This window comes from Mobula birostris, chromosome 13 (assembly GCF_030028105.1).
Source record: "Mobula birostris isolate sMobBir1 chromosome 13, sMobBir1.hap1, whole genome shotgun sequence".
In the NCBI taxonomy this organism is placed as follows: domain Eukaryota; kingdom Metazoa; phylum Chordata; class Chondrichthyes; order Myliobatiformes; family Myliobatidae; genus Mobula; species Mobula birostris.
The window spans coordinates 31,063,883-31,091,869 of record NC_092382.1 but is presented as its reverse complement, the minus strand read 5'-3'; the positions used below and the strand labels follow the sequence as shown (position 1 = coordinate 31,091,869).

Here is a 27,987-nt window from a genome sequence, read left to right as displayed (position 1 = left end):
CTGTCATTCTCTTAATACCTTGTGTGACCTGCTGATCTCTGGGTATCCTCCCTCAAAAAGCTTCTCCTCGGTCACCATCTGTGAGATTATATAAAAAACAATTAAAACGATCTCTCAGACAGCTCCTGTACTCCTCCACCCCGGACTATGTTTCGCTGCTTAAAACTCTCCCACTTCAGCCCCTTCCTTTCTCCCTTTCCCCTTCCAAACTCCAGATATCCCACCAGATCCGAATCCACTGTAAGGACATTTATATCTCACAAGCGGCTGTACAAACCCGTGTCCTTCTCTGATACAGAGGTCACTGACGCTCCACCGCCATCCCAGTCTGCACCAACAGCCCATGACTGTGACAGCTGTTCCCAGACTCTGGGGTTTTGTAACAAACACGATGTTAACAGCAAGATTAGACAGTGATGAATTTGAAAAGAGATTGTTGCTCATTGAAAGGATGCCCGAGCGTCCGATACAACGGAGCAGATCCTCCCGTTGACAACTTTATTTGACCGACCCGGGTCACGGAACGTCCGATCATCCCAGTTCCTCACAACAGCAACCCCACCCGACTACGGTCCCACACCCTTCCCTCCACTCACCCCACACCCACAGTCCACCCATAACCTCTACCCACACACAGACAGATACCCTTCGCCCCAAACCCTCTCCCAGCCTGGGAACAACAACTGATCCCACCACCCGGGCTCGGGTGCAAAGCTAAAATCGGGGCTGCGGGACCGGAGAGCCCGGAGCCTCCAGCCGTCCAGCAGAACTCGGTCCCGGCCCTTTCGCACTGCAGTCAGCCCCCAACTTACACAAAAGCGGGATCGGTCCTTCCTCACCGCCGGCGACGGCTGCGGTCGGCACAACGACTGCGTTTAGCGGGAGGTTCGCCGCAGCACCACCCGTGGTCGGAGGTCTGCACATCGCCACCGGTGTCGGAGCTCCTCCACAGCGCCACCGGGGTCGGAGCTCCTCCACAGCGCCACCGGTGTCGGAGCTCCCCACAGCGCCACCGGTGTCGGAGCTCCCCACAGCGCCACCGGTGGCTGGAGCTCCCCACAGCGCCTCCAGTGTCGGAGCTCCCCACGGCGCCACCAGTGGTCGGAGCTCCCCACAGCGCCACCGGGGTCGGAGCTCCTCCACAGCGCCACCGGGGTCGGAGCTCCTCCACAGCGCCTCCAGTGTCGGAGCTCCCCACGGCGCCACCAGTGGTCGGAGCTCCCCACAGCGCCACCAGTGTCGGAGCTCCTCACAGCGCCTCCAGTGTCGGAGCTCCCCACAGCGCCTCCGGTGGCGGAGCTCCTCCACAGCGCCACCGGGGTCGGAGCTCCTCCACAGCGCCACCGGGGTCGGAGCTCCCCACAGCGCCACCGGGGTCGGAGCTCCCCACAGCGCCACCGGGGTCGGAGCTCCTCACAGCACCACCCGTGGTCGGAGCTCCCCACGGCGCCACCGGGGTCGGAGCTCCCCACGGCGCCACCGGGGTCGGAGCTCCCCACGGCGCCACCGGGGTCGGAGCTCCCCATGGCGCCTCCGGTGTCGGAGCTCCTCCTCAGCGCCTCCGGTGTCGGAGCTCCTCCTCAGCGCTTCCGGTGTCGGAGCTCGCCACAGTGCCACCAGTGTCGGAGCTCCCCACGGCGCCACCGGTGTCGGAGCTCCCCACAGCGCCACCGGTGTCGGAGCTCCCCACAGCGCCTCCAGTGGTCGGAGCTCCCCACAGCGCCTCCAGTGGTCGGAGCTCCCCTCAGCGCCACCGGTGTCGGAGCTCGCCACAGCGCCACCGGCGTAGGAGCTCCTCCTCAGCGCCACCGGGGTCGGAGCTCCCCACGGCGCCTCCAGTGGTCGGAGCTCCCCTCAGCGCCACCAGTGTCGGAGCTCCCCACAGCGCCTCCAGTGGTCGGAGCTCCCCACAGCGCCTCCAGTGGTCGGAGCTCCCCACAGCGCCTCCAGTGGTCGGAGCTCCCCACAGCGCCACCAGTGTCGGAGCTCCTCCTCAGCGCCACCGGCGTAGGAGCTCCCCACCGCTGAAAACCAACGCTCCAGGAGCTGCGCTATTGCCATTGGTGAAAAGGAATGTCAATCACTGGTTAGACCCAATAGCAGAAGCGGACCAGCGGAGAGGGCGGTAACCCCACTGGTTCCGTCTTCCGCTTCGGCGCCGATTTCTCCGTGAAAGCGGAACAAACCCCAAAGTAAATGTCCGCTTTCTGATTTATTTCCATTTCCATCCGAGGGAAGCCGGGGGCGTTTGTGAAGCGTCTCCTGCGGCCGGAGTCTGATGTATCGCCGAGAGGTAGGAGGAGACGTACGAAGGCGTGAACTCGGAGACCTGGGCCTTCACCCGGCCTTGCGTGTCTGGATCCTGTCAGATGTCCGGCAGGTGGTCAGAGTGGCTCCCTCAACTCTGTCTCTCCGACCCCCGGCACACACACACACCCTGTCCCCTTCACTCTCCGTGTGTTCACCCGTGACACACACACACACACCCTGTCCCCTTCACTCTCCGTGTGTTCACCCGTCACACACACACACACACACCCCCTGTCCCCTTCACTCTCCGTGTGTTCACCCGTGACACACACACACACACCCTGTCCCCTTCACTCTCCGTGTGTTCACCCGTGACACACACACACCCCCTGTCCCCTTCACTCTCCGTGTGTTCACCCGTGACACACACACACACACACCCTGTCCCCTTCACTCTCCGTGTGTTCACCCGTGACACACACACACACACCCTGTCCCCTTCACTCTCCGTGTGTTCACCCGTGACACACACACACACACCCTGTCCCCTTCACTCTCCGTGTGTTCACCCGTGACACACACACACACACCCTGTCCCCTTCACTCTCCGTGTGTTCACCCGTGACACACACACACCCTGTCCCCTTCACTCTCCGTGTGTTCACCCGTGACCGTGACACACACCCTGTCCCCTTCACTCTCCGTGTGTTCACCCGTGACACACACACACACACCCTGTCCCCTTCACTCTCCGTGTGTTCACCCGTGACACACACACACACACACCCTGTCCCCTTCACTCTCCGTGTGTTCACCCGTGACACACACACACACCCTGTCCCCTTCATTCTCCGTGTGTTCACCCGTGACACACACACACACACCCCTGTCCCCTTCACTCTCCGTGTGTTCACCCGTGACACACACACACACACCCTGTCCCCTTCACTCTCCGTGTGTTCACCCGTGACACACACACACCCTGTCCCCTTCACTCTCCGTGTGTTCACCCATGACACACACACACACACCCTGTCCCCTTCACTCTCCGTGTGTTCACCCGTGACACACACACACCCTGTCCCCTTCACTCTCCGTGTGTTCACCCGTGACACACACACACACCCTGTCCCCTTCACTCTCCGTGTGTTCACCCGTGACACACACACACACCCTGTCCCCTTCACTCTCCGTGTGTTCACCCGTGACACACACACACACACACCCTGTCCCCTTCACTCTCCGTGTGTTCACCCGTGACACACACACACACCCTGTCCCCTTCACTCTCCGTGTGTTCACCCGTGACACACACACACACCCTGTCCCCTTCACTCTCCGTGTGTTCACCCGTGACACACACACACACCCTGTCCCCTTCACTCTCCGTGTGTTCACCCGTGACACACACACACACCCTTGTCCCCTTCACTCTCCGTGTGTTCACCCGTGACACACACACACCCTGTCCCCTTCACTCTCCGTGTGTTCACCCGTGACCGTGACACACCCCCTGTCGCCTTCACTCTCCGTGTGTTCACCCGTGACACACACACACACACACACCCTGTCCCCTTCACTCTCCGCGTGTTCACCCGTGACACACACACACACCCTGTCCCCTTCACTCTCCGTGTGTTCACCCGTGACACACACACACACCCTGTCCCCTTCACTCTCTGTGTGTTCACCCGTGACACACACACACACCCTGTCCCCTTCACTCTCCGTGTGTTCACCCGTGACACACACACACACCCTGTCCCCTTCACTCTCCGTCTGTTCACCCGTGACACACACACACACCCTGTCCCCTTCACTCTCCGTGTGTTCACCCGTGACACACACACACGCACACTGTCCCCTTCACTCTCCGTGTGTTCACCCGTGAGACACACACACACACCCTGTCCCCTTCACTCTCCGTGTGTTCACCCGTGACACACACACACACACACACCCTGTCCCCTTCACTCTCCGTGTGTTCACCCGTGACACACACACACCCCCTGTCCCCTTCACTCTCCGTGTGTTCACCCGTGACACACACACACACCCCCTGTCCCCTTCACTCTCCGTGTGTTCACCCGTGACACACACACACCCTGTCCCCTTCACTCTCCGTGTGTTCACCCGTGACACACACACACCCTGTCCCCTTCACTCTCCGTGTGTTCACCCGTGACACACACACACACACACCCTGTCCCCTTCACTCTCCGTGTGTTCACCCGTGACACACACACACACCCGGTCCCCTTCACTCTCCGTGTGTTCACCCGTGACACACACACACACACCCTGTCCCCTTCACTCTCCGTGTGTTCACCCGTGACACACACACACACCCTGTCCCCTTCACTCTCCGTGTGTTCACCCGTGACACACACACACCCTGTCCCCTTCACTCACCGTGTGTTCACCCGTGACACACACACACACACCGTCCCCTTCACTCTCCGTGTGTTCACCCGTGACACACACACACACCCTGTCCCCTTCACTCTCCGTGTGTTCACCCGTGACACACACACACACCCTGTCCCCTTCACTCTCCGTGTGTTCACCCGTGACACACACACACGCACACTGTCCCCTTCACTCTCCGTGTGTTCACCCGTGAGACACACACACACACCCTGTCCCCTTCACTCTCCGTGTGTTCACCCGTGACACACACACACACACACACCCTGTCCCCTTCACTCTCCGTGTGTTCACCCGTGACACACACACACCCCCTGTCCCCTTCACTCTCCGTGTGTTCACCCGTGACACACACACACCCTGTCCCCTTCACTCTCCGTGTGTTCACCCGTGACACACATACACCCTGTCCCCTTCACTCTCAGTGTGTTCACCCGTGACACACACACACACACACACCCTGTCCCCTTCACTCTCCGTGTGTTCACCCGTGACACACACACACACACACCCTGTCCCCTTCACTCTCCGTGTGTTCACCCGTGACACACACACACACACACCCTGTCCCCTTCACTCTCCGTGTGTTCACCCGTGACACACACACACACACACCCTGTCCCCTTCACTCTCCGTGTGTTCACCCGTGACACACACACACACCCTGTCCCCTTCACTCTCCGTGTGTTCACCCATGACACACACACACACCCGGTCCCCTTCACTCTCCGTGTGTTCACCCGTGACACACACACACACACCCTGTCCCCTTCACTCTCCGTGTGTTCACCCGTGACACACACACACACCCTGTCCCCTTCACTCTCCGTGTGTTCACCCGTGACACACACACACACCCTGTCCCCTTCACTCTCCGTGTGTTCACCCGTGACACACACACACACCCTGTCCCCTTCGCTCTCCGTGTGTTCACCCGTGACACACACACACACACACCCTGTCCCCTTCACTCTCCGTGTGTTCACCCGTGACACACACACACCCTGTCCCCTTCACCCTCCGTGTGTTCACCCGTGACACACACACACACACACACCCTGTCCCCTTCACTCTCCGTGTGTTCACCCGTGACACACACACACACCCTGTCCCCTTCACTCTCCGTGTGTTCACCCGTGACACACACACACACCCTGTCCCCTTCACTCTCCGTGTGTTCACCCGTGACACACACACACACCCTGTCCCCTTCACTCTCCGTGTGTTCACCCGTGACACACACACACACCCTGTCCCCTTCACTCTCCGTGTGTTCACCCGTGACACACACACACACACACACACACCCTGTCCCCTTCACTCTCCGTGTGTTCACCCGTGACACACACACACACACACACACCCTGTCCCCTTCACTCTCCGTGTGTTCACCCGTGACACACACACACCCTGTCCCCTTCACTCTCCGTGTGTTCACCCATGACCGTGTCGCCACCCACAGCTCCAATCTGCAGGTTAAATCCGCTGACTGACCGGTCTCATCTCCAATAATAATAGGTCAGCCGGCAGAGAAGGAGTCATCACCCCGACTCAAGGAAACAACCTCTGCCTCCCGGTGACAGAAACAACGGAGCTGGTTGTGGGCGACAGGAGGAATGGAGATAGGGGCCAAATTCAACATTTCCAAGTCTGTTATTGACACAAAATGCATATTTCAATACTGATCAAGGCACAATGTGTTTTATTTATTGTTAATGGCATAAAACATATTTATAGATGGTTACTGACACAGAATCGTATAATTTGTGTTCTGTGTGTTATCTGAATGTACTTGCCTGTGATGCTGCTGCAAGTCAGTGTTTCTCTGTTCCTGTACCTTCCCGTACTTGTGCACTTGGCAATAAACTCAACAGGACCTGAGACAACTCAGTGAGATGTGATTAGTGACGATCACCTTGGCAGCTCGGTAGGTTGAATGTCTGAGACAGTACGCTGTTAAATGCAAAACCCTGAACAGTGTTGATGATCAGAGGGATCTTAGACTCCAAGTTCATTGCTCCCTGAGAGAGACTGCACAGATTGATCAGGTGGTTAAGAAGGCAAATGGCGTGGTTGTCTTCATTAGTTGATGCATTGAGTTCAAACGTCAGGAAGTTGTGTTGCAGCTTTATAAAACTCCAGTCAGGCCACATCCGGAGTGTTTCATACAGTTCTGATCACCCCACTCTGGGAAGGATGACGGGGCTTTGGAGAGGGCGCAGAAGAGGTTAGCCTGGGTTAGAGGGCATGAGCTGTAATGAGAGGCTGGACAAACTTGGGTTGTTTTCTCCAGAGTGGAACAGGCTGGCCTGAGACTGGATGGACGTTTATAAGATTATGAGAGGAACAGATGGAGTGGACAGACGATTCAAAGAGGTTGAAAAGTCGAATACATTTAAGGTCAGAGGAGATGTGAGGGGCAAGTTTCAGTGAGTTTTGTTCTTAGTAACGTTAAGCAGAAATGTTTGTTTTTCCTTTTTATTGTTAATGTGCTTCATTGTCTTTCATGTTAAAGTTAGACCTGCGGTGAGAGATTTATTGGAAGAAAAACCCCAACTGGAAGCGAACCACGACTGAAGATGAGGGAACAGCAACAAGTGAACCAGCCCGAGGGTTGAGAGCATCAACTGGAGAGCACCCATCTGACTCAGAGAATCCAGTGATTCAGTCAGGAGAAAGTTTGGTGAGTCTCATTTACTCAAACACTGGTCCTTTAGACATTGCGTACCTGTACAAAGGAAGGCAGGAAATAGTTGGTGTGAGACTGAATGTGCCCAGAAGAACCAGTTATGCCTCTGTCAGACCCAGCTGCAATCACTCCAGGTCTGGTAATGTGCTTCCAGCAGCCCAGCCCTTTAATACCACTCCCATTCTGTGGAAGTCGAATCCAGATAAAGTCTCTCAGAGACCGTGTAAGTACAAACTCTTTATTCCACGCACTTTGGCCTTACTCAGTTAGCCGCTCAAACAGGAACAGTGTATGACTGTTCTGCCCAATCCACTAACTGACTAACAATTCCCCTTACACCACAGATATATCCGTCCAGATACCCCCCACACAAGACAGGCTGGAGCCAAAGTTATTTGCTAAAGACAAATTACAAAATAGTCATAATGGCTTACACACACACAACAGACTGAATCTGTCCTATCTCTACACATGAGTGCACAAGGAGATAAGCATCCTGAAACCCCAGCTAGCCACCCTCAAGGAGAAATGTGGCTCAGCGTGGCTTAGCACATCTGTTGACCATCAGCAGTTTCTTTCAGAAAAACAGGCTGCTATTGTTTAACAAAGAGTTAATCCTTTAACATATCTTATCATTAGATTCAACTTTATTGTCATTGTGCTGAGTACAAATACAAAGCCAATGAAATGCATTTAGCATCTGACCAGAAATGCAAAGAATAGTGTTACTTACAAAATAACTGTGAATTAAAAAAGTGCTACAGCACACAAATATAAAAGTACTGAGACAGTACAATATGGGTGCAATACTGCTTAGTGCTGTGATGTGAGGTTCAGCAGGGTCACAGCCTCAGGGAAGAAGCTCTTCCTGTGCCTGCTGGTGCGGGAGCGGAGGCTCCTGTAGCGCCTACTGGATGGGAGGAGAGTAAAAAGTCCATGGTTAGGGTGAGATGCATCCTTGATAATGTGTTTCGCCCTGCCCAGGCAGCGTTTATGGTAGATGTTCTCAATGGTGGGCAAGTGGGTGCCGATAATCCGCTGTGCAGTTTTCATCACACACTGGAGTGCTTTGCAGTCCGATACGGGACAATTGCCATACCACACTGAGATGCAGTTGTTGAGTATGCTCTCAATGGTACAGCGGTAAAAGTCCGTCAATATCCTGGGACAGAGGTGAGCTTTCTTCATGCTGCGCAGGAAATAAAGGCGAGTTGCGCCTTTTTGATCAGGATGGAGGAGTTCAGGGACCAGGTGAGATCTGCGGAAATGTGGACACCAAGGAATTTGAAGCTTGATACACGCTCCATTACAGATCCGTTGTTGTAGATGGGGACGTGAGTGTGACTCCCGCCATGCCTGAAGTCCACAATGATCTCCTTTTGACCATTACATGATGATCAAAGCAGTAATGTTTTACAGAGAAAGCAACCGAATACAGCATTGACTTATCAGTGGGTAAAAACAGTGTACAACAGTAATTATAACAATGATATCTACAACTATTAGGCCATAATGCAATATCATGCCCCACATATTACCGAACAGGCCTTTGAAGACCCCCATTTCGACCCTTTGGTGACCCCATGTAAATCCTGCCCTACTTAATGCTGCAGTCTCCTCGGCCAGAGAGGGATGTAATGTTAGTAGGCTCATTAGGGAAATAAGTGCAGCATTCTGTGTCAATAATAGCACAGGTTCCCCCTTTCTCAGCTGGGATAAAATCTAAAGCCATACGATTCTGTAGGACTGTTTGCCAAATTGCAATAATTTCAGTGGATATTTTTGTTCCTTGGGCCTGTGTTTCTGTCAGGGCCCCTGCAGTATTGTGGCCAGCTCCTCAAGTGCTGTAGCCAAATTGATTATCTCTCGTGAATTCCTGGCTACTCCATAGGAGAGAAAAGTGATCATCCAAAGTTGTTCAGTCTTCGTTATTCTTCTCTGCAATGCTGAGCACCTGCAAGTATGGCCAGGATGCATGTTTCCCAGTATAGGAACTTCTGTTTGGTGGAGGCCTGAGATACCATCCCTCAAAACACTGACAGCCACAGTCATCTCTGACTGGACCACAGTTCCTCACCTCTCTTCCCCGGGTGTTATTTGAGAAAGCCCAGGCTGAGAGTTCCTCACTCTGGTTGAGCGGGATTTCTGACATTGTAATCATAGTTTTACCATGCTGTGGAATTGTGACACAAACCCAGCAGACACCTAGTTCTACCTGTTTGGCATACGTGTGACACAGAGACAGAAAGGTGTTAACACGGGGGCCCCCGGATGCTGGGGTGAGCCCTCTGAAAGACATAAACACAAATGCCACTATCAACCAATACATCTTCCTTTAGTCCGAGAGAGTCCTTCTGCTCAGTTCCTTTAGTAACATGTTTGTAGTCTGTTCGATGTATCCACCGAGATTGCCCCTTCAGTTTCACAGCCGTGGGAGTGGTCAGTAACTCCTGATATGGTCCTCTCCACCGAGGTTCGAGTTTCCCTCGATCCCAGTTCTTAATCAGGACAAAATCCCCAGGTTCTAGGGTGAGATAGTAACTCCTCTCTGCGGGGTAGTTCTCTTCCTTGTAAGCCTGTCGTACCTGTGAATGTAATGCTTGGAAAATTTTGGTTAGTTTGCATGTATATTTCCCCATCTCTTCCCCTAGGGTATGCATATTGAATTTTGCTGGTAGACTTACTGGGAACAATGGTACCCAAGGTCTTGGTCCCCAGGGTGTCCTCATGGGCCGTCCATAAATGATTTCAGCTGGTGACAACCCTGTTTTCCCCTGTGGGGTAACCCTCATGTGGAACAGGGCTAACGGTAGAACCTTCAACCAAGTGAGTCCAGTCTCCACCGTTAGTTTGGCCAATTTACTCTTCAGAGTGCCATTGGCTCTTTCCACAATGCCAGTGGGCCGTGGGTTGTGTACACAGTAGAATTGTTGCTGGATAGCCAAGTTGTTACATGTTGTTACATGTCTCTTTATCTACTTTCACCACAAAGCGTGGGCCATTGTCAGAGCTCAGTATCTCTCAGTTTCTCAGTACCTGGGAATTATTTCCCATAATAATACCTTCACAACAGTCATACCAGTATTATTGGTAGTTGGAATAGCTTCAATCCATCTACTAAACACATCTATAATAACTAAGGAGTACCTATAGCAATATACTCTAGGCAATACAATAAAATCAACTTGTAGACACGAGAAAGATTCACCTGTCAAGGGAGTCGTACCCGGTGTGCAGGGTACAGGTTACCGACCATTCCCTCCTTTTCCAGGTGTGTACAATTATGTATATAATCGACCAATATTGGTAAAAACTGTGTAGGAACACAAACCTGTCCCACTGGGGTGATCTGAAAACCTGGGTCGGGGTCTTTCCGACACCCCATCTGGGACCACAGTTTGAGCTCCTCCTCAGAGGCGTCCCCCTGAAAAGTACGTACCTCCCGCATGTCTGGCAAACCCGTTCTGCTTCAGTCACAGAGGGTTGCTTGACGGGAACCCGAGGGGACTACAACTACCGAGGATTGTGCTGCACTTTTCACTGTCTAATCTGCTAAAGCGTTGCCTTTAGTGACCCGGTCAGACATGTGGCTGTGGGCCGCACATTTAGTAATAGCCAGAACTCGGGGTAGCTGTAGAGCGGTGAGCACGAGGGGTGATTGATAAGTTCTTGGCCTAAGGTAGAAGGAGTCAATTTTAGAAAACCTCGCATATTTATTTTTCAACATAGCCCGGTCCTACATTTACACACTTAGTCCAGCGGTCGTGCTGCATACGGATCTTGGACCTCCAGAAAGTGCCCACAGCAGGGGTGATTGATAAATTTGTAGCCTAAGGTAGAAGGAGATGAGTTATACAGCTCTCGTTAATTAAGATGTTCACCTTTAATACTAGTTCCTGTTGGGGTTGATATGGTTTGGAAAACCGGGTCCCAATAATATGTCAAAGCTTGTTGCATTTGATTTTGGTCATTGTCAGGCCAATCCTTATTATTAGTTTTAATCATGTTGGCTAATTTAATTGGTCAGCATTCTTAATTACTTAGATAAGAGAGTTCACTAAATCAAGGTTTTAATTACAGATTGATAAATTGTCCAGTCCTTATCAGGTATTCCCTTTGCAAGGCCCTGATTTAATTACAGAGAGATGTTCATTCCTGTCCTTATCGGCGAGTCCTCCTCTCTTTACTCAAATGAGGATACAATGTATAATATTATCAGCTAAAGAGGGTGCAAGGTATAATGTTATCAGCTCTCAGTGCATCTCTCTGCAAGCCGCAGAGAACCAGTAATGAGCCTGTCTTAGCTAACCGCAGAAGACAGAGTTTACTTGTTCAAAAATTCCTATACAGTCCCAGTTATCCTTGCAGCCAGAGGTTACATAGGATCAAAATGATTTTTTTAATATCCTCAATTCCTCAGGAGGGTTCAGGGGAAATATTTATGTACAATACAGAAACTGGTGTTACCTGTGTATATTGTGGCCATGCAAAAGTTGCTGGAGAATTTACAAGTGGGAAGAAGTGGAGTGATATTTGGAAATCTGACTTTTTGAAGCGTAATTCAGCAAGCAAACCAAATATGGACAATGTGCAAAAGCTCTGGTGAGAAAATCCTTCATTACCCGTTACAGGCCTGTTACATAGGTTGTGTGAGAATGCAGATGGGACTCGATCAAACCCAGAGGAAATCAAAGTTCTTATTGACAATGATTTGATAGCTGTTAAAATGAATACCACTCTATATAAAATTCACTGTGCACACTGGGTAAAAAAAAGCACAATACAAGATTTATGTGCACACTGGTCATTGCAAATTAGGGAGGACATTGGTGGGAAGGTGGGGAGACCTCCAGTGTCCCTGATGCCCTCACCTACAAGATGTGCATCCAGCTGCAGCTTGTAACCCTGCACTTTAAGGAGTTGGAACTTGAAACGGATGAATTCCGGATCATCCAGGAGCTGGAGGGGGTGATAGATATGACATGAAGAGAGGTGAGTTACACCTGAAGTGCAGGACACAGGAAACTTGGTGAGAGTCGGGAAGGGGAATGAGGTTAAATAGCCATCGCAGAGTACTCTTGTGGCCATCCCACACAACAACAGGTGGATCCACTTTAGAAACTGTTGGGGGGATTTACCTGGCAGAGGAAAGTCAAAGGGGTGATAGGGGATTCGTTTGTTAGGGGAACAGAACAAGAGGGGACTAATATCCCAGTGGTAAGGCTTGCTAGTGCTAGTGTGGGGGTAGGGGGTGATGTGGTTAAAATAAGTTGTTGGGGGAATGGGAGCCAGAATGACAGAACAGATAGTGGAGAGGGTGAATTGAATTGAATTGACTTTTATTACATACATCCTTCATATACATGAGGAGTAGAAATCTTTACATTATGTCTCCAGCTAAATCAGCAATGTGTAATTTATAGTAAATTATAATAAATAATTTGTACATAGGTCAGTCAATATAACATAGTTATGCAATTGTATCAGCATGAATTAATCAGTCTGATGGGCTGGTGGAAGATGATGTCCCGGAGCCTGTTGGTCCTTTTGCTGTGGTACCGTTTCCTGGATGGTAGCCGCAGGAACATCCAATGGTTGTGATTTGTGGTTGTGAATTGGGTCCCCAATATCCTTTGGGCTCTTTTTGCACACCTTTCTCTGTAAATGTCCTGAATAGTGGGAAGTTCACATCTACAGATGCATTGGGCTGTCTGCACCACTCTCTGCAGGTTCCTGCGATTAAGGGAAGTACAGTTTCCTTACCAGGCAGTGATGCAGCCAGTCAGGATGTTCTCAATTCTGTTCCTGTAGAAAGTTCTTAGGATTTGGGGCACCATCCCAGCCTTCTTCAACCGTCTGAGGTGAAGGAGGTGCTGTTGTGCTCTTTTCACAACACAGCCGGTATGAACAGACCGTGTGAGATCCTCGGTGATGTTTATGCTGAGGAACTTAAAGCTGTTCACCCTCTCAACCCCAGATCCATTGATGTCAATAGCGGTTAGCCTGTCTCCATTCCATCAGTCATCCACAATCAGCTTTGTTTTTGTGACAATGAGGGAGAGTTTGTCCTCTTGACACCAGTCAGATGTTGTTCAGACCTCAGATAGAGTCGGCAATCAAATGGTTGAGCATGGTGCGATGAATGTGCTGAGCTGTGTATATCACAATGCAAGAAGCATGATAGGAAAGCCAGATGAGCTCAGGACAGGGAATTATGATATTGTAGCCATTATTGGGAATTGGTTGCAACCAACAGTCTGAGGGATTTAGAGGAACAAATTTGTAGAGAGATCGCAGACCATGCCAAGAAACAAAGATTGATTCAGTGAGTGATTTTAACTTTCCATATATTGACTGGGACCTCCATACTGTAAAAGGACTAGATGGGGTAGAGTTTGTCAAATGTGCCCTTAATCAGTACGTAGAATTCCTGACGTAGAAGTGTGCAATGAGCTGATGATCCAGGGCTGGTGACAGAAATTAGTGATCATAATGCCATAAGATTCAAAGTAAATATGGGAAAAGATAGGTCTGGACCGCGGGTTGAGATTCTAAATTGGAGAAAGGTCAATCTTGATGGTATCAGACAGGATCTGGCAAGTGTGGTTTGGGACAGGCGTTTTCTGACAAAGGAGTACTTGGTAAGTGGGAGGCCTTCAGACGTGAAATTTTGAGGGTGTCTAGTTTGTATATGCCTGCCAAAATAAAAGTTGAAAGGTAACTGGTGCAGGGAACCTCGGTTTTCAAGAGATATTGAGGCCCGGGATATTTTGTTCCTCCAAATGCCTCAGACTGTTGGGTGCTACCAAGACTCATTAATGACTGCAATATCATAATTCCACCCCCAAGCTCATCCGACTTTTTTTTTGTTGTCTTCTGTTGGTTTCTGAAAGCTTCCCAATAGTTTTTGCTCTTCTGTTTGCCCTCTCTTTGGCTTTTATGTTGGCTTTGGCTTCTCATTTCATCCACAGTTGTGTCCTCCTGCGTTTCCAATGCTTCCACTTCTTTGGGATGTATCGATCACTCTGCTCCTGAATTGCTCCCAGAAACTCCAGCCATTGCTGCTCCATTGTCACTCCTACCTTTTCCCTTCCAAACAAGTTTGACCAGCCTCTCTGTCATAGAAACATGGAGAAGTTCAGTACACAAACAGGCTATTTGGCCCATCTAGTCAATGACGAAAAATCATTTAATCTGTCTAATGCAACTACCAGCACTGGGACCATCGCTCTCCATACCCAAACCATCAAGGCTCCCATCCAAACTTCTTTAAATGGTGAAACCGAGCTCATATTCACCACGTGCTGGCATCTCATTCCACACTCTCACGACCATTTCAGTAAAGAGCTTTTCCAAATGTTCCCGTTAAATTTTCACCTTCCCCACTTACCCATGACCTCTGGTTGTCATCCCACACAGCCTCAGTGGAAAAAGCTGCTCGCATTTACCTTATCTATACCCTCATAATTTTGTATATTTCTAACAAATCCTCAAAGCAGTGTATAATTTCCTTGTTCATGTTTAGAGCCTTTCTTAGATGTATAAGATGATGAGGGACATTGATTGTGTGGATAGCCAGAGGTTTATTCCCAGGGCTAAATGGCTAACACGAGGGGACATAGTTTTAAGGTGCTTGTAAATAGATAACGAGCGGATGACAGGGGTAGGTTTTTCACACAGAGAATGGTGGAATGCACTGCCGGCTATTCGTGTTTCAGTTACTGTGGGACCAGGAACCCATGGAATTCAATGGGAACAGGGAATAATACCAATGGAGAGAGTCAAACTGAGCCAGGTCACAGATTGGAGATGACAGAAATGCCCCATTCTCATAGAGACAGGAAGAGCATCAGAGAGTTTGATGGTCATTCCAGATACCAGCACTGTGCCCAGTTAGAAGATGACTTCTGTCTCCAACTAGGGTTGAATTTCGCTGAAACAGAGTGATGCCAGACCAACCGTGACAACTCGTGATCTCATCTGAAATGTTGTCCTTCACCCATTGATGGATTTTGTAAATCTTTTTACAGGTTAAAAATGACAAGGAATTTGTCTATGGGAACCTCGAACACAATACGCCGGTTTTGCTGTCTCTGTCCAGAAATTTAAGAAGTGGAGCAAGGGATTCAATCAACTATCCTTCCTGCTCAGACTGTGGGGAGGGATTCACTTGGTCATCTGACCGACTGGCACGCTCGTCATTTTACACAGGAGAGAGGCCATTCACCTGCTTAGACTGTGGGAAGGGATTCACTCTGTCATCTGACCTAATGGCACACCAGCGAGTTCACACCGGGGAGCGGCAGTTCACCTGCTCGGACTGTGGGAAAGGATTCACTTCGTCATCTCAACTGAAGGTACATCAGCGAGTTCACACTGGAGAGAGGCCGTTCACCTGCACAGACTGTGGGAAGGGATTCACTCGGTCATCTAACCTAATGGCTCACCAGCGAGTTCACACTGGGGAGAGGCCGTTCACCTGCTCAGACTGTGGGAAGGGATTCACTTCGTCATCTCAACTGAAGGTACATCAGCGAGTTCACACTGGGGAGAGGCCGTTCACTTGTTCAGTGTGTGGGAAGGGATTCACTCAGTCATCTCAGCTGAAGGTACATCAGCAAGTTCACACTGGAGAGAGGCCATTCACCTGCTCAAACTGTGGGAAGGGATTCACTCAGGCATCTCACCTACTGAGACACCAGTCAGTTCACACTGGAGAGTGGCCATTCACCTGCACAGACTGTGGGAAGGGATTCACTCAGTCATCCCCCCTAATGGCACACCAGCGAGTTCACACTGGGGAGAGGCCGTTCACCTGCTCAGACTGTGGGAAGGGATTCACTTGGTCATCTGACCTAATGGCTCACCAGCGAGTTCACACAAGGGAGAGGCCGTTCACCTGCTCGGAATGTGGGAAGGGATTCACTCAGTCATCTCAACTGAAGGTACATCAGCGAGTTCACACTGGGGAGAGGCCGTTCACCTGCTCAGACTGTGGGAAGGGATTTACTTTGTCATCGAATTTGAAGGCGCATCAGAGAGTTTACAATGGAGAGAGGCCATTCACCTGCTCAGATTGTGGGAAGGGATTCACTTCGTCATCTCAGTTACTGAGACACCAGTCAGTTCACACTGGAGAGTGGCTGTTCACCTGCTCGGACTGTGGGAAGGGATTCACTTCGTCATCTCAACTGAAGGTACATCAGCGAGTTCACACTGGGGAGAGGCCATTCACCTGCTCAGACTGTGGGAAGGGATTCACTTCGTCATCTCAGTTACTGAGACACCAGTCAGTTCACACTGGTGAGAGGCCGTTCTCCTGCTCAGTGTGTGGGAAGGGATTCATTCTGTCATCACAACTAAAGGTACATCAGCGAGTTCACACTGGGGAGAGGCCTTTCACCTGCTCAGACTGTGGGAAGGGATTCACTTCATCATCTCAGTTACTGAGACACCAGTCAGTTCACACTGGTGAGAGGCCGTTCACCTGCTCAGACTGTGGGAAAGGATTCACTTCGTCATCTCAACTTAAGGTACATCAGCGAGTTCACACTGGGGAAAGACCATTCACCTGCTCAGAGTGTGGGAAAGGATTCACTCAGTTAATCCACCTACAGAGACACCAGCAAGCTCACACTGGATAGAGGCTGTTCACCTGCTTTGGTTGTGGGAAGGGATTCACTCGGTCATCTCAACTACAGAGATACCAGCAAGCTCACACTGGGTAGAGGCCGTTCACCTGCTCAGACTGTGGGAAGGGATTCACTCGGTCATCTCAACTACAGAGACATCAGTGTGTTCACACTGGGGAGAGGCAGATCTCCTGCTCGGACTTTGGGAAGAGAATCTCTCAGCCAAATCAATCAGGTTTGCATCATTGAGTTCACACTGGGGAAACCCGTTCAACCGCTGTGAATGTGGGAAGCGATTCACTCAGTCATCTAACCTTGTAACTCTCACTTCGACTAGCAGTTTAATGTGGGGGTCGATAGCTCCCGGCCCGGCCAATCTTAAGAAATCTCGTTTGGGTGGATGCTGCACGATGTGTCCCCTGTTACAAATCAGTACCCCAAAATAACAAGCAGTACACAATATGTGATTAAATAATTGAGAATTATAATTCTTATTTTGACTACAGGGTTAGTAAAGAAAACAAAATAAAGAAAAAGGGCCCACTCTCTCCATTCACGTCTTCTGATCCCTCCTTGGCAAAAGACCATGAAAATCTCTCTTCCAGACTCTCAAGAAAGAACATTTCTCCCATTGGATAGCCCCGTACTCCAAAACCCTGTTATCTCTAGTCATAACCTAAATGTTACTGCTACAGAGAAACCACTACCTCAGCAGTGAACCATTGCAGAGAGGCCATTACATTAGCAGTGAAACCTTACAGCATGTTACACTTGTGACATACTGCCAGGTTCACACTGGGGAGAAAGTTTCAATAAGCTGCATGCTGGATATTTGTCCATCACTGTTGCTGAATGCAATTTCGAGAGTGACTGTCGGTGCTGAACTCTGCAATTATTGCTGCTGCTCACCACACCCAGTCTGCACCCTGGTCACTGGGCATGGGAGGAGTTTCTTCTGCTACATATTCACCTTTAATGGGACTGGAGTTTAACATTCTGCATCTGTGACAAATTAATCAGTTCTATTTTAAACTCTGTCTTTGGTACTTAGCGTGTTTATAACACAACCAGTGTACTCAGGCCTGCTGGACCCAGCCAGTGATTCAGTTCCACGACAGCCCTTTTGAATCCTCCCCTGTTGTGTTCATCTCTCACTCTCCCTGTGGGATGGGCCCCAGTCACCACTGTGTGGGTGAAGAGGTTTCCCTTGAATTTTCTGCAGACTGAAGAAGTTGAGCTGACTGCAGTTCTGTCTGAGATGTTCTTCACCCCTCAAATCTCTGGACTGAGAAAGAATGACATTGGGAGTTAATCTCCTTATTCAGGGCTCATTTCCACATTATGGGCCATTTTCGCTGCTTCTACAGTGTTGTTGAAAACACTACTCTCCTCTAAAGACTGAAAGCAGAATGGGAAACCATTAGTTGGATGTTCAATGGACTCAGGGTCAGAAACCAGAGGTTGGTCCGCACAGGGCAGAGTTTGGGGCTCTGGACGATGGTCGGTATAAGAATGTATGATGAGGAGAAGGGAATCAGCAGCGGGATGTGGCAACGAATGACAGAGTGGCAACATTTGGAAGCTGATTGACAGAGAAAATCTTTCCATTGTCTGACTGATGATACAAACAATGCCTGTGGTGAGGTGCTCCACTGGTCGAGGAACATGTGTGTGCGGGGAATGGTTTTATCTATTGAGGGAGTTGTTCCTGCTTGTTTATCCTGTAATATTATATCTGGATGGTTATTGATTGTCCTGTTAGTAGTAATGTAGTGATTATTATATAATTTGTAAGATTTTGACTCTGAAACTGAATCAGGCGTGAATCTATGGTGCCTCAATGAAATTATGGTGGTCATTCATGAGATTATATTTTGAAGTAAGATTTTGGTGAATGATATTTGCCACTTGATTGTACCTGTGTAAGTAATCAGATTGAGTTAAACTGCTGCAGGATCCTGGAATGTGTTGGATGGTGTCTGGTTTCTCTTGGCATTTTCTGCACTTGCTGCATTGTTGGTTTGTATTTCATATATTTTCATTTGTTTGTTTCCTTTTGTTACCCACCTTGTCCCGTATTTCTGCAAGGAACCCCTCTGTTTCTGGGAAGAGGTCTCCAACTCTCAGTCAGGTGCTCGATGCTTCCTTGTCAACATCTCATCTGCTCAGATCGTTGGGATGTCTCCCATGGAGGGTCGTACTCATTCCACTGGTTAATGTTTTCTTCCATAGTGATTATTCATTTTTCTGAGTTGGCCTCTCATTTAAGTTTCTGGTCTGTATTACTTATCACAATTGCATATACACACCTGGAGTGCTGAATTGTGTTCATTTTTGATGAAAATATTTACTTTCAAGTTGTATCTGACTGTTGTGTGATTTCTTTTTCATGTGTGTTATTTCTCTTCCTCATTCTGTCCAATCTAAGTGGGTTTGAGTGTAAATAGCCTTTTCTAAAGTTATCATTTCAGTTCTTAGTTATCTTTGTAAATTTTGCTGATTGAAATGGGACCAAGATATTTTTATTTTAAAAAAAAGTCAATGTCGGTATTGATGAAAGTGTTTATTGCCTTTGTTGTATTTGTTAACAATTGATCTCTGTTTGGCAGGTTTTTTTTAAGCCTTGAACTAAATTTTGACAAAGGTTTTCCCTATTTCACACTACTTTTTATTTTCTTTGCTTGTTGATATTCCAGATAGGTGGGTATCAAGAGTCCCGATGAAGGGTCTTGGCCCGAAATGTTGATTCCCATCCATAGATGCTGCCTGACATGCTGAGCTCCTCCAGCACTTTGTGTGTAGTTCTCTAGATTCCTAGCATCTGCAGGTCCTCTTGTTTCCCAGATACTTGTATGTTTGTTGAAAGAACAATCTAATAGTGGGGTTGTGTGGCTCTGTTGGTAAAATATTAATTAAAATCATTAGAAAGAGGTGGCATTGGGTTGGAAGGTGTAGAATCTGTGGGTAGAATTAAGGAACAGCAAATGTGAAAACAAAGATCCCTGATGGGAATTGTATAGAGACCTCCAATCAGTTGTAAGTATGTGGTCCACAAATGACAATGGGAGATTAAAAATGCGTGCCAAAAGGGCAATGTTACAATAGTCATGGAGGATTGTCATGCAGGTGATAAGGAAAATTAAGTGTGTTGTTCTCAAGAGGAGGAATTCCTAGAATGCCTACAAGATGCTTTTTTAGAGCAGCTCGTGGTTGAGCCCACTTGGGGATCAGCTATTCTGGATTGGGTGTTGTAATGAACTGGAATTAATTAGGTCACTTACGTTCAAAGAACCCTTAGGGGCAAGTGACTAAATATGATCAAATTCACCCTGACATTAGAGAAGGAGAAGCTCAAGTCAGATGTGGAATAAATGTGAGGCTGCTGAACAAGATCACAGCTCATGGAATTACAGGAAAGATACTTGTATGGGTTGAAGATTGCCTGACTGACAAGGGAGAAAGAGTCAGAATAACGTGGGCAATTCTGTTTTGCTGTCAGTAACTAATGGTGTTCCGTAGGGGGCAGTATTGAGACCACATGTTTTCATATTAAATCTGAATGATATGGATGACAGAATTGATACCTTGGTGATGAACTTTGCAGTTGATACAAAGATAGGTACGGGACAGGTAGTTTAGAGCAGAGCCGGAGTCTGCAGAAGGACTTTGATAGGTTTGGAGAACAGACAATGAAGTAGCAGATGAAATACAGTGTATGCAAGTGTACGGTCATGTACAATTGGTAGAAAGAATAAAGACAGAGAGAAAAAAAATGAATGGGAGAAAATACAAAAATCAGAAATAGGTACTTGGGAGTCCGTGAGCAGGAGCCCCTGAAGGTTTGCTTGCAGATTGAGTTGATTAAGGATGAAAACGGTAATGTTAGCATATAAGAGCAAGGATGTGACACTGTAGCTTTATAACACATCGGTCAGATTGCTGTTGGTGTATTGTGACCAGTTTCCGACCCCTTATCTGAGAAAAAGATGTGCTCGTATTGGAGCGCGTCCGGAGAAGGTTCACAAGAATGATTCCAGGAATGACAGGGTTAACGTATGAGGAGCATTAGACGGCTTTGACCCTGTACTCACTGGTCCAGAAGAAAGAGAGGGGATCTCATTGAAACCTATCAAATATTGAAAGGCCTGGACAGAGTGGCTATGAAGAAGATGCACCCTACGCTGTGTGGGTCTGGGACCAGAGGCCACGGCCTCAATGTATAGAGCATCCACTGACAGCAGAGATGAGGAGGAATTTCTGTAGTCAGGGAGTGGTAAATCTTTGGAATTCATTGCCACAGATGGAGCAGAGGCCAAGTCACTGAGTGTGTTTTCAATGGATGTTCACGGATTAAGGGGAGAAGGCAGGAGAATGGGGTTGAGGGAGATAATCAATTGGACACAAAGGAATGGTGGAACAGACTCGATTGGCTGAGCAGCCTCTGTCTCATATCTCGTGGCTCATGTTCTGAAGAAGAGGCTAGTGAGGTTGCATTAGGGTTAGGGTATTGTTACGGTATCCGTGCCTGGATTATTGTATCCAGTTTTGGTCATTCTGCTGTAGGAGAGAGGACATCAAGCAGGAATAAGTGCGGAGGAGATTTATGAGAATGTTGCCGGTACTCGAGGGACTGAGTTCTGGAGAGAGGCTGGGCAGGTTGGGACTTCACACCTTGAAGTGCAGGAGATTGAGGCTGACATGATGCAGGTGTTCCAAACCCTGAGGGTACAGAAATGGGGAACGTGAGCAGATGAGTGAACTCGGCCTTTTCTCCTTGGAGCGACGGAGGATGAGAGGTGACCTGATAGAGGTGTATAAGTTGATGAGAGGTATTGATCGTGTGGATAGTCAGAGGTTTTTTTCCCAGGGCTGAAATGGCTGCTACAAGAGGGCACAGGTTTAAGGTGCTGGGGAGTAGGTACAGAGGAGATGTCAGGGGTAAGTTTTTTTTTAACGCAAAGATTGGTGAGTGTGTGGAATGTGCTGCCGGCAACGGTGGTGGAAGCAGACACGATATGGTATTTTAAGAGACCTTTGGATAGGTACATGGATCTTAGAAAAATAGAGAGCTATGGGTAAGCCTAGTAATTTCTTAGGTAGGGACATGCTCGGCACAACTTTGTGGGCCAAAGTGCCTGTATTGTGATGTAGGTTTTCGATGGTTTTTTTTCCCTTTTTCCCCACTTTTGTGGAATCAACAACCAGTGGGCACCACTTTAAGGTGAGAGAGGATCGATTTAATAGGGATCGCAGGGGAAAGTTATTAATCCACTCTCCCTTCCGGTTTCACTAACACGATGAGTCCACTCTCAGGTTAAAGGAGCAACAACACATACTACATCTGGGTAGTTTACAACTCGATGGCATGAACATCGATATCTTTAACTTCCACCTCCACCTTTTCCTTTCATCAATCCACACGCCCGTCTCCTCCATTCTGTCTCCCAACTTCTCTCTTCACTGCGGATCGTCTCCCTCTGGTTCCGCTTTTACTTCCTTTTCTCCCCATGGTCCGCTCTCCGATCCTATCAGATTCCTTCTTTTCAGCCCTTTGCATTTTCCAGCTTCCACCTCACAGCGTCTCACTTCATCTCCCACCTCCCCCACCCACTCACCTTCACTCTTACCTGACTTCACCTATTATCTACCAGCTTGGACTCTTTCCACTCCCTGCACCATCTTATTCCGGCTTCTCCCCACTTCCAGTCCTGATGAAGGGTCTCAGCAGGAAATCTCTGTTTTGATTTATCCCCCTCTGTAGAAGCTACCTGACCTCCTGACTTCCTCCAACATTTTGTGTATGTGACTTTGCATCTCCAATATCTGCAGAATCCCATTGGGACAGAGTGCAGAATGCAGAGACTACATCGGGTCTCACTAATGTCGAGGAGGCCACACCTGGAAAACTGGAAACAGGAGATGACCCCAACAGTGATGATGTTGAAAAGTTGCCTCATGTGGAAGGACTGTTTGGGGCCCTGACTGGTGGTGGGGAGGGTGGTTTGGGGCAGGTCTGGCACTTCACCCACTTGCAGAGTTGGCTTCCAGCCCCCTACACCCCTCCATATCACTGCAAACCTCTCCCTCTTGTGGACAACACTGCCACTTGGTGGTGATTTGCCACAATAACAGGAGCCCCTGATTTGTGGACTCCATTGTCACCGGGTGACGCTCTGCCGCAGGAACACTGAGAGACAGAAATGTGACGCTGCAGTCTGCTGAAATGTTTGTTCAAGATTCAAGGTAGTTTAATTCCATTTCCAGCAGACAAATATGAATGGGATCAAAATAATTATTACTCCGGCTTCAATGCAGCACAAAAACACAATAGTAAAAACATATATCCACAGCTTGTAAACTGTGCACGGATTGATTGTATGTCCATAAAGTGACGCTCGGTATAGTCAAGTCAAGTCACTTTTTATTGTGATTTCGATCATAAACTGCTGTGCACAGTAAAAACAACATACCTCCAGGACCATGGTGCTACATGAAACAACACAAAACTACACTAGGCTAAGTGACACAACGCAAAGCTACACTAGACTACGTAAAATAACACAAAAACTACACTTGACTACAGACCTACACAGGACTGCATGAGGTGCACAAAACAGTGCAGGGCACTACAATAAATAATAAACAAGAAAATAGGCACAGTAGAGGACAAATTACAATATAATAATAAATGATAAAATAATAAATAAAAGTATGCCTGCATATAAGATGACAGACAGGAAATGATAAAGTCGAGGTGTTTGGTGGTGTGGAAGGGTGGGTTGGTGGGTAGAGATATTTATCAGCCTTACTGCTTGGGGAAAGTAGCTGTCCCAGAGGCTGGTAGTCCTGGTGAGGATGCTGCGTAGTCTACCCAGATGGGAGTGGGACAAACAGTCCATGAGTGGGATGGGTGGAGGTTGATTATGAAAATCAGGTTGGTGTTTGATCTCAAGAGAGGGAATTTGGAAAATACCAATGAGATGCCTTTTTGAACAGCTTGTAATTGTGCCCATTAGGGAAAAGTTAATTTTGGATTGGGTGTTGTGTAATGAACCAGGTTTGATTACGAAGCTTATGGTAAAGGAAACGTGGACTTGGTGATCATAACATGTTAGAATTCACTCTGCACTTTGAGAGGGGAAAGGTACAAGAAGATGCATCATTATTAGTGGAGTGAGGGGAACTACGAAGGCATGGGAGAAGAGCTCACCAAAGTTGATTGCAAAGGGACACTAGCATGGATGATGGCAGAATAGTAATGGCTGTTTTCCTGCCTGTCCAGCCTCAACCTGCCTCTGCCTTTCCACAGCCTCCATCTTTAATTTTTCTAACTTGTACGGGAGCCTAAGCTCACTTGGTTTACTTCCAGGAAACACCTCCAACTCCTCCACTTTAAACACACCCTCAGATACATAATGTTCAGCTATTATCCTCTGCATCTGTGACCTCCTCATTGTCGATTTCACCTTAGCAAGTTTTAACCTTTTAGCAATACTCAACAACTCAATCCTTCTGGTGTCCTCTAACGCCTCAGAGGCTGGTGCTTCCAGAAATCTATCAACATCCATTCCTGCTGATTTTCCACACACAAATAAATCAAAAGGGATTTCTCCAATGAAATCGATAATTAATCAATACGCCCTCAAATCTGTTCATATCCCGGATGCAAGCCCAAATTTTGTTATGAACCGTAACGCTTTAGAAATGAGCCAGACGCAATAGACTACCCTTAGAGTCTGTTTTTGATGTTACATCCACTACCTTTATTCGTATCTACTAACAATATAGTAATTAGCAAGATAAACAAAAGTTAACAGTGTTATGTGTACTTGTGTGTAAATATAACTCCCAAACTATTGAGCTCAGGGGAAACAAGGCTTGGAGTCTTGAGATGGTGAACTATGAAAGTTCAGTTCAACCACAGAATAGGTGATGAGAGAGAGATATTTGTAGTGCAGGGTAAATGTCAAGAGAAGGCAATTCTGTCGAATTCCACAGTGGTAAAACGAAAGAACAGTCGCTGTAGATTTTATCCATCGTTGTTCCAAATCCACATACAAATTATCACCGAAAGTGACTTGTCACAAGGGGTATCGTCTTCAAGTGAATTCCCACACCACACCCAGGCAAGGGTTAACACATAAGTGGTCTTCACAGGATACCCCAAATCAGATCCACTCGTATGGATCAAATGAGGTGACAACCTCACATTTGATGTTCGCTGAATCGATAATTAACCCACCCTTGTGGGCATAGGAAAGTTCTCTACAGTGACCCTTGGCCACCAGTTCCCTTGTTTTGATCCTTCCATTTTTCCTCCTTCATCTCAGTCTGACTCTGAGTGTCTGTGTCCTCGGTTAAAACTAAACAAGCTGTGAGTGATGTAAACAAGCTGCAAGTCAGACTGATTTCCATTCTTAATCTCTCTCCCTCTCTCTCCCTCTCTCTCAAAATGACAGTCCACAGGAAACGAAATCTAGGGATTCATAACAATGGCCACTCCCCATTGTGAACTGACTGGTGTGCCAGTAGCTTGGATGACTGAATGAATCCTTTCCCACGTTCTGAGCTGGTGAACGGCTTCTCCCCAGTGTGAACTCGCTGATGTCTCTGTAGGTTGGATGACTGAGTGAATCTCTTCCCACAGACTGAGCAGGTGAACGGTTTTTCCCCAGTGTGAACTCGCAGATGTGTCAGTAGGGTGGACGATTGAGTGAATCCTTTCCCACATTCTGAGCAGGTAAACGGCCACTCCCCAGTGTGAACTGACTGGTGTGCCAGTAGTTGGGATGACCGAGTGAATACATTCCCACATTCTGAGCAGGTGAATGGCTTCTCCCCAGTGTGAACTCGCTGATGACTCTGTAGGGTGGATGAATCAGTGAATCTCTTCCCACAGACTGAGCAGGTGAACGGCTTCTCCCCTGTGTGAACTAATTGGTGTCTCTGTAGGTTGGATGAATCAGTGAATCTCTTCCCACAGACTGAGCAGGTGAACGGCTTCTCCCCAGTGTGAACTCGCTGATGTCTCTGCAGGGCGGATAACTGAGTGAATCCCTTCCCACATTCTGAGCAGGTGAATGGCTTCTCCCCAGTGTGAACTCGCTGATGAATCTGTAGTTTGGATAACTGAGTGAATCCCTTCCCACATTCTGAACAGGTGAACGGCTTCTCCCCAGTGTGAACTCGCTGATGACTCTGTACGGTGGATGAATCAGTGAATCTCTTCCCACAGACTGAGCAGGTGAACGGCTTCTCCCCAGTGTGAACTCGCTGATGTCTCTGTAGGTTGGATGAATCAGTGAATCTCTTCCCACAGACTGAGCAGGTGAATGGCTTCTCCCCAGTGTGAACTCGCTGATGACTCTGTAGTGTGGATAACCAAGTGAATCTCTTCCCACAGACTGAGCACGTGAACGGCTTCTCCCCAGTGTGAACTCGCTGATGTGCCATTAGGTTGGATGACTCAGTGAATTCCTTCCCACAGTCTGAGCAGGTGAACGGCCGCTCGCCAGTGTAAACACGCTGATGAGCCATTGTGTCAGATGACTGAGTGAATCCTTTCCCACAAATTCAGCAGATGCTGGTGTGTCGACAGGTGGGAAGACCGACTGAATCCTTCCTCACACACAGAATAGATGAATGGCCTTGTCCAGTGTGAACTTGCTGATGTAACTTCAGTTGTGATGACCGAGTAAATCCATTCCCACTGTCCGAGCACGTGATCGGCCTCTCCCCTGTGTAAAATAATGGGTGTACCAATTGGTCAAATGAACGAGTGAATCCCTCCCCACCTTCTGAGCAGGAAGGATGGCTGATTGAATCCCTTGCTCCTTTTCTTAAATGTCTAGACAGAGACAGCAAAACTGGCGAGTCGTGTTTGAGATTCCTGGGGACAAATTCCTTCTCATTTTTAATCTGTAAAAAGAATAACAAAATCCATTAGTGTGTGTAGGACAACATTTCAGATGAGATTACTTGAGTTGCCAAGGTTTGATCTGGTATCACACTGTAACAGTGAGATTCAACCCAAGATGGACAGAGAAATCATCTTCTGCATGGGCACAGTGCTGGTATCTGGAATGGCCATCAATTCCCTGATGCTCTTCCTGTCTCTATAAGAATGGAGCATTTCTGCCATCTCCAATCTGTGACTTGGCTCAGTCTGACTCTCTCCATTGGTATTATTCCCTACTCTTGCTGAGCAGCATGGGTGCCTGGCCCCACAGTAACTGAAACAGTATCACACAAATAGTCTTCCTTGACATGCATTTGGGATTTTCTTTTACGTATGATTAACTTAAAGTGCCACAGTGTTAACGCCATATAAAAAAATTCCTGCTGAGATGAATGGTTGGTCTGCACAGCTGTGAAAAGGACTTAAAGTGAATTTTTGTATTATTTCAGGTTCTTGGGCCATCTGGTTTGTGCTGAACTATTTAAACTGCCCACTCCCATACCCCTACCATCCAGGCACCTACTCAAACCTCTTAAATGTTGAAATCGTGCTTGCATGCACCACTTGTGCTCTTTGCTCATTCCACACCCGGATGATCGTCGGTGTGAAGAAGTTTCCCCTCATGTTCCCCTTAACGTTTTACCTTTCCCCCTTAACCCATGGCCTCTGGTTGTAGTCCCACACCATCTCAGTGGTAAAATCCCTATCTATGTCCCTCATAATAGTGGTATACCCCAATCAAATCTCCCCTCAATCTTTTATGTTCCAAGGAATAAAGTCCTGACCTGTTCGATCTTTCCTTATAACTCAAGTCCTACAGACCTGGCAACATCCTTGTGAATTTTCTCTGAACCTCTTTCACATCTTTCCTGTAGGTTGGTAACCAAAACCGCACACAATACTCCAAATTAGGCTTCACCAGTGCCTTCTACAAGTCAACATAACATCCGTCTATTGTTGTCACTACTCTAGTTCATGAAGGCCAATGGGCTGAAATCTTTCTTTCTGTCTCTATCTAACTGTGATACCAC

At 48.3% G+C, this 27,987-nt stretch overlaps 3 protein-coding genes across 3 annotated transcripts in view; 1 reads left to right on the top strand and 2 right to left on the bottom strand.

Annotated features, from left to right (window-relative positions):
- The window catches only part of LOC140208715 (uncharacterized), a 112,949-nt gene that overhangs the window by 49,029 nt on the left and 35,933 nt on the right, over window positions 1–27,987 (bottom strand). The window lies entirely within an intron of this gene.
- LOC140207402 (uncharacterized) lies at window positions 4–26,973 on the bottom strand. Its single transcript, XM_072275932.1, has 4 exons — window positions 25,560–26,973; window positions 2,310–2,362; window positions 660–851; window positions 4–78 (listed from the first exon to the last, which is right to left on the bottom strand). The coding sequence occupies exons 1-4, from the start codon at window positions 26,533–26,535 to the stop codon at window positions 4–6; spliced, it is 1,296 nt and encodes a 431-aa protein (XP_072132033.1). The 5' UTR covers window positions 26,536–26,973.
- The window catches only part of LOC140207400 (uncharacterized), a 60,157-nt gene continuing 34,312 nt past the window's right edge, over window positions 2,143–27,987 (top strand). The window contains exons 1-2 of the mRNA XM_072275931.1: window positions 2,143–2,293; window positions 7,193–7,360. The gene's annotated coding sequence lies outside the window, so the exon portion shown is untranslated. The remainder of the gene's footprint in view (window positions 2,294–7,192; window positions 7,361–27,987) is intronic.

Coding starts and splice junctions, on each gene's coding strand:
- LOC140207402 (XM_072275932.1), bottom strand. CDS start 26,535: ATGGCTCATCAGCGTGTTTACACTGGCGAGCGGCCGTTCACCTGCTCA. Junction 852..2,309: donor GTCTCCGAGTTCACGCCTTC/GTACGTCTCCTC, acceptor TGCCGACCGCAG/CCGTCGCCGGCGGTGAGGAA. Junction 79..659: donor TGTTCCCAGGCTGGGAGAGG/GTTTGGGGCGAA, acceptor ATAATCTCACAG/ATGGTGACCGAGGAGAAGCT.